At 33.5% G+C, this 7,677-nt stretch overlaps 1 protein-coding gene across 1 annotated transcript; it reads left to right on the top strand.

Moving 5' to 3' along the window:
• Positions 1 to 2,652: 2,652 nt before the first annotated feature.
• LOC148586305 (uncharacterized) lies at positions 2,653 to 4,726 on the top strand. The gene is made up of 4 exons (XM_088515553.1): positions 2,653 to 2,674; positions 3,205 to 4,285; positions 4,384 to 4,436; positions 4,550 to 4,726. Exons 2-4 carry the CDS (start codon positions 3,211 to 3,213, stop codon positions 4,724 to 4,726), a joined length of 1,305 nt encoding a protein of 434 aa, XP_088371679.1. The 5' UTR covers positions 2,653 to 2,674; positions 3,205 to 3,210.
• The last annotated feature ends 2,951 nt before the right edge of the window (positions 4,727 to 7,677 follow it).

Genomic DNA, 7,677 nt, shown 5'->3' with positions numbered 1-7,677 from the left:
TAGGTTCTTAGAGCCTAGAGGGAACCAATGCCTTTTCCAAACAGAAGTTTGGGAATAAACTTCTTAATATCTTTATTCATCAGCTCCATATCTTTAAACAAACCTACTTTTACAATAGTTTTCTAACTCATCTCATAGGTTGATGAGTGATAGTCAGCTAAAGATTAGAAAATCACTAACCAAGGTTGATGAGTGATAGTTTCTTCATGGATGTTAAACTTCAGGAAAAAATCCACTTCAAAATACCACCCAATTGACAATGTCTTCCCAAACTTTCAATTGCGACAACTACCAAAAAAATGACAATGTCCCCCTTAAAGCCAACAAAAAGACAAACCTACCCTAAAGTTAATATATATACATAGTTTTAGGTTTTTTTTTAAAAAATTTTTATTTCTATTTTATGAAGGGTATTTTGGTCATTCTTGGGAGACAATGACACTTTTTAGTAGTTTGCGGGAGGGGACATTGTCACAACCGGAAGTTTTGAGGGACATTATAAAATGGGCTGTAGTTGAAATAGGGAACGTGGACTTTGCCCTAATTAAACTTTAATATTGGGTGCTAACTTTGATGTGTCTTATAATAAATATTTAAACTTGCAAGAAACGAATGTGTAGAGAAAAAGATAAAGATAAGTAAGAATAAAGGACCATATATGTACCCAAAAAAAAAGAAAAGAAAAGAATATGTGGAGATGAAGAGAAGAACAAATCAGAAGAATAGGGGAAAATGTAGAAAAAGTAGAAAAAGAAAAGAAGGTTTAGAGAGAAAGGAAAAAAGAAAAGAAAAATTATGGTCATTATAAACCAAAGCAATCACAATTTTGGAAGCATAGCAATTTTTTGGTACATAGGTTTCATCTTTAATCCAATATACTAATTATAAGATGGTGTGCCTCATAAACCATATAAACTGAACTACCTATACAACTCAACTTAGCTGTAATCCCAATTAAATCAGGTCAGCTTTATGGATCATTTTTTTTCAATTAATCGGAAACAGCCATATCTTACTAAAATACTACTCTTTGTTACTTCTCTATTTATTATCCTTATTTGTGACATCTAACCCTACAACTTTAGACCTCCCTCTACTTATTTTCACTCCTTGAGCTTAAATAACTCTTTTTCTGTGACCCATTAATTGCTCCTAATGCACATGTCCAAACTGCATGTTTTAAGTGACTTTTCTTCATCTTTTTCAATACGAATTAAGATCTTCTCCAGTTCATTTGAATTTGATAATATCTATTTATATTAAATGAGTATTTTTTTTAATATTAGTTCAAAAAGTGAAAAAATAAAAATACTCATCAAATAATATAACTAACTGGATACTCTCTAATTCAAATGAACTTAAGAGGATCCGGTTCCTTCCGATATGGACCACTCTATCAACTATTCCTCAATTGCACATTAACTGTGAAAACCTGAACTAGTTATATTAATGACTACAATTGAGCTTTTTCAAAGCTTAGTTTACACACAAACACATTATGAAAGAGAGGGAGTAAGAGCCACAAGAATGTTATGAGATTTTAAATTTGCTCACTAATTCTAGAGGTTCATTCTTAGAGCCTGTTTGAATGTACGTTTGAGATTTTAAAAGTAGGTTTAAAACTCAAAAAGTTCGTATGAAAAAGTACCCGTTTGGTAAGAGAAATTGAAAGTGCTACTAAGGGCCAAAAAAATGACCAAAACCCACTTTTGGAAAAAGCTTAAAAATAAAGCTTTTGCCAAAAAACACATTTTAATTTGAAAGATTTATTTCTCAAATACCATCTCAAATATGCTCCTAGGCAATATCAGGGCTGTAAATTAGCGAGCGTAAAGATACAATTGAATGAGAATTGACTTTCCCTTAAAAGTAGTGCTTCCCCAAGAATCTTCTGTTAATCCCTTTCTATTCTTTTTGTGATGCACTAACATCCAAAAATTCATCCGAAGCAAAGCGGGCCTGCTAGTCTGCAAAATCATTTTCCAGTTGGCTAGTTAAACTCTTAATTGTTTTACTTCTATATATTCCTCATTAATTTAAGCAGATTGCAATTCCATTTTGATCAAACACTCTCCAAGCCTTTAGAATACGACTAAAACAGAAGTAAAACAATTAAGAGTTTAACTAGCCAACTGGAAAATGATTTTGCAGACTAGCAGGCCCGCTTTGCTTCGGATGAATTTTTGGATATATATATATATATATAAAAAACTGAAAAATGCTCAATTGTTTTTTGACACGATTTGCTGGGTGCAGTAGAAATTTGATCTTTTGTAAACATGAAACGAAGTTGTGAAGAACAAGAAAAAGATAAAGAGTAAGAGAACTATATATGTACATAGAGAGAGAGAGAAAGAGAGAGAGAGAGAAATTGATGAAGAAGAAAAGAAGAGAAGATTTGAAGACGAAGAAAAAGACAAATTCAAGAGAATAGAAAGAAAAGAATGTTTAGAGAGTAATTAAGGAAGAAAGAAAGGAATAATTATGTTGATTATAAATCATGTCAATCACATGAGTTTGAGAAGCAAAGCAATATTGTTTTATTTTTTCTACCAAATCATCCGTTGTAAACCATCTTTGTGATTTGTATTTTCTTTTATCAAAGGAGAAAAAAAAGGTTTGTGTGATCATTTAAGGAGAAAGAAGGTACAACAAGTTTGAAGTTGTATAACAGGTTCTACTCTCTCTCTCTCTTTCCTTTCATTGTTTATGAGGTTTTCTATTGCAATTGTGTTTGTAGTGATATTTAACATGTATTTCAAAGACTTTGAAAAAGCTCAGAACTTGTTAAATTATTTCCTTGTTATATATATGATTAATCCACGTCCCAAAATCAAATATTTGAAATATGATTAATCATGGATAATATGATTAATCGATCAAAGTAGCTTGGATTCGATCTTAAATCAGTTTGTGGGCGAGGTAATATTACTTGGAACTAATATTTCCTTAGTTAAATTTACATAAATGCCATCTTTATTTTTCGGTCTTCAACTAGAGGATATATAATATATAAAGGTTTGTTAATTAATAAAAAATGTGCATCCACAAATTATATATTCATCTAATTTGACTTCATTAATTCATGAAGAGTGAAGACCCAACAAATGCCCTACATATATATCATCCTATCACAATATATATCTCAATGCTAATCCCACCCTTTGGGTTTTGTGCCTCTGTGACTGTGTATTATCATAATAGACTAAGATGGCGGGCGAGCAATGGCATCACTTGCAGCTCATAGATAAGTTGGAAAGTATATATAAATATTGCTCGTTGTGCGGAAAGTCAGTATTGGGAAGTCGCGGCTACCAATGCAGGAACACATGCGCTTTTTTGATTCATGAATCATGCCTCGAGCCAACAGATCCCAAGAGAGAGATAAAGGCACATGATTTGAGGAATAGACATCACTTGATATCTGTGAAAGAGGTGGAGAAGAACGAAGATGAGAAGAAAGTAGTAGTTTGCTCATTGTGCGAGGAACCGGTATCGTGTTTGTTAATGTTAGGTAACAACAACAACAACATTAATAGTAATGGGCCTACCTTTTTCAAATGCATCTTTCCCAACTGCACCTTCCTCATTCATCAACCATGTGCACAATTACCCTACAAAACAACACACCCTCTGCACTTCTCAGACCACGAACTTCGTCTCGAAGTACCAGTAGAGACTCAGAATCATTGTAGTGCTTGCTTTAAAGTTTTAAGTGGACGCTACTATTACAAATGTTTCAGATGTGAATATGCGCTCGACATCAAATGTGATTCTCGTTGGAGAAATATTAGTGCTGACAAATGTAACCCACACGCATTCATCCCCACTCGAGATCCAATCGAGTTCACCTGCAAAGCTTGTGGTGTGAAACGCAATGACTTTGCCAGTCATTGTAGCAACTGTCTGATTTTCATTCACACTAATTGTGGTAAATTTCTAGGCACTATCAAAATTAGAGGACATGCTCACTCCCTCACTTGCACCTTTTCTTTTCCCCAAGGCAAAAAGCACAAGTGCCAAGTCTGTTATGAGGAGGTGGATATAAAGTATGCAGCTTACTGTTGTGATGATCACAAGTGTGACTACATTGCCCACTTACAGTGTGCATATTGGTTTAGGGTTGTGGGTGAGACAAGTGATTTCGTTGACTATACTACTCATTTGGTCGAGGGCAATGATCTAAAAGAGGATGAAAAAGCTGCCCCTCAGGAGATCCAACATTTGAGTCTTCCACAACATAAATTAATCCTTAAAAATGAAGAGCTCTTAGATGTCAAGCGTTGTAAGGGGTGCATGCAATTTATAGTGTTGTCCCCATTTTATGACTGTACACATTGCAACTTTTCTCTCCATATAAGATGTACTAAACTACCTCAAAAGGTTATGAGACCATTACATCACGAACACCCGCTCACCTTACATTTCAATGGCTGGTACTTGTTCGATTGTCGGGCTTGCAAGCGAAGACGAAGTGGCTTCAACTACAAATGTGACAACCGTTGGTGTCGCAATGAAACATTTGATGCTCAATGTATTTTAATTCCAGAAGTCTTTAAACATAAAGGTCACCAGCACTGCCTCTTCCTTGGTGACTTTGATCAAACAATGTGCAATGCTTGTGGTCAAAGATTTGGTGGCACTTGGACATTCGGTGGCACTCGGACATTTGATTGCACTACTTGTGGGTTCCGCTTGTGCATTAAATGTGCTACTCTTCCGCTAGTAACTAGGCATAGATATGACGCACATCTCCTATATCTCACTTATGCCGCTGAAGACAACTCTGATGAACATTATTGTCAAATTTGTGAAAAAGAAAGAGATGAAAAGCTTTGGTTCTATTACTGTAAAAATTGTGATTTCGCTGCTCATCCTCAATGTATTCTTGGAAGCATTTGGTTAGATTAGTTAAATTTGTTTATGTGAGAGAGACATGGACGGAGAACCTTATTGTATACAATTTAATTCAATATACATTCATTATGACTAAAACTCATGCTAATAAAGATATTTTACCCATTGCATGTCTTCAAGCATCAAAGCACAAAGTAAAGGACAACGAAGACTTACCATTTCCATTAGCAAACATCAAAACTTTAAAGCTCAAAAAATATTTTGATCTTATTCCCCATTCACTACGTCATGCACGGCTACAAGAGAGTGGAATCTCTTTGGCAGTGTTTGCCAAGAGGCTGGACCGGGCCTCTTCTTCAATCCCAAAAAAAAAATACTTTCACCTCAAAATTAACTCAAACATTCTTACTTTTTATACCACATCAATGATTTTTATTATTATTATTTAAATAAAAAAATCACTACAAAACAAATTTTTTACATTTTTCCACATAAAATATATTTTTTTCACAAAATATTTTCGCTAAAACCAATCAAACATTTTTTTTCTCTTCTTCACGTTTAGAATGAGAAAATATGATAAAAAACAAATAAATAATTTGTTTATTACAAAAGCATGACCGACCACCCCTTTAGTGGAGATTATACAGAGATAGTTACCTCAGCTCCAATAAGTCTTGAGTTTCAAGTTATCTCATAACCCCATTGCAAGTGCTATTAATTATAATTTACTCAGCTGTAAATTAAAAATTGTACTATAGATTTTATTTAATAACAAAAGATCTCAGTATCCTACTAATATCTACAAATAAATCTCTACATAAGATATTCAAAATTGAATAAGGTATTTTGATTATATAGTCACCTTATACAATCTGAATCTTTTATCTTTGAGTACTCGATCACATGATGATCCACAATACTTTTATTAAAGAATAAAATCTTTGGATAACCACTTTACTAAAATTATTAGGGCTGGACTTAGACCAGCAATTCTATTTAATTATCTCAAGGAGATATTTATATTTCCTATAAAGACTATGGATGCCATATTGGTATGGATCATTCTAGGTCTCACTTATTGGTAAAACAAAGTGATTATAATTTCAGATATGAGTTCATTATTCCCACAAGATTAATAGCATTTTCAATTAGTAGATATGAGAAATGCATTTAGGTGACAGTAATTTGTACAACACATTATTAACGACCAAAAATACTCAATACATTCCGAATGCATCAACATATGAACTAGAAGTCTCATTTTCAATAGTCTTCATTTATAAAAATGCCCAATTTTATCATTGATTGTCAACTCAAATTTACAAGTTATAAGGAGCTTGTGATTTAAATCTGTTTAGATTAAAATCACACTCAATGCCCATGAATTCATCGCATGAATCACAATTTTCCCAAGAAAATAAATCTAAAAGACAAAAATGAAACTAAAATAAATAAAGGCATGCGTCTGCCTCCACAGGGGATGACCCATTTGCCTTGACAAAGTAAAATCAGTAAACAACATTTTTAAGGGGAAACGTAGTTTTGAGTTGACAATTTTGAAAGAACATTGTCCCAGTAAGCAACAAAAACTTAAACCTAATATGAAAATCTAGATTAGCTTTTATTTAAGTTAGAACTCAAATTGAATCTCATTAATTAAAAAAAAAAAGACAATCATCTATTCTCTACATCTTGTTAGATCCTTCACTGTCTAACATCTACCTTTCTAGGCATATCTATCTTCAAGAAAAACAATTTGTTAAATATGACAGCAGAAATGCCAAAAATATTGAGAAGGTGAAAATGAATTTGATAAACAAGATGAATATTCAACTCACAACTATTACTCTCAATAGGAACCTGAATTCCTCCCTGATTAATAGAGATATTGGAAAGCTTCAGCCTCATGGCTGCAAACTCTGCATTCTGCCTCTCTTCATTGGTCAATCACAAGACAAGCAATGGTAGATTAAGTCCTTGCCACAACTCATGCGGGAGCCCCCTTTAAAATTCTGTATGAACAGTGCACATTAATAGTACCCCTTGAGCAGTGTTATAAAGAGTACACTGTACAATATTTTCTGTTTGTGAATCTTATAAGAATTTGGTGGTCTAGGGTTTGAAGATTCAAGTTTTCAAGAAAGAATGGGTCTAAATTTTTAGTGTTTGTTGGAAAATTGTTGGGAATTTCGGAGGAAAAAACATAAATGAGAAAGATAAACCTAAGCATCACTCCACGAATGGCACACAATCCATAAAGCAATAATGGCTGGAACCAATTTTCTACCGTCGTGTAGAAACAAAACCAACATCTCATCTATGCACTAAAATATAAAAACATTATAACAAATACGAGTCGAAACAATACAAATGATGAATTTTAACTACAACTCTACTTCATCTACTGATTTATTCAGGGAATTGTTTTGTTAGAATTTTTATATGCTCCTAAGATAGCATCTTTGACATCTATTACATGTCTGAAGATGAAGAAGGAGAAGTAAATCTTTTACATTCTATGGCCGTTGATTGGACAGTCACCAAAAACAAAATTCCACAAACAACAATAAAAATGAAGAAGACCTAGCAAAGTAAATAATATACCTGCTAGTCTTCACCTCCATCCTATGAAGGCCAGCCTCTTTCAGCCTCCTTATAATGGCAACTAGGTTTTTTCAGTGCCCATGGATGAGCTAGCACAGCCACAGCCCCTGTATTAGATATCAATTGTATAGCTTCCCCTGAAATCATAATCTATATCACTAATTCTAAGTCAAAAATATGCATCAAGAGCAACAAGGGAAGGTGTATCAATAA

This window comes from Corylus avellana, chromosome 4, assembly GCF_965113065.1.
Source record: "Corylus avellana chromosome 4, dhCorAvel1.hap1.2, whole genome shotgun sequence".
NCBI classification, from domain to species: Eukaryota; Viridiplantae; Streptophyta; class Magnoliopsida; order Fagales; family Betulaceae; genus Corylus; species Corylus avellana.
The sequence above is the reverse complement of the archived record's forward strand: the minus strand, read 5'-3'. Positions and strand labels throughout refer to the sequence as shown.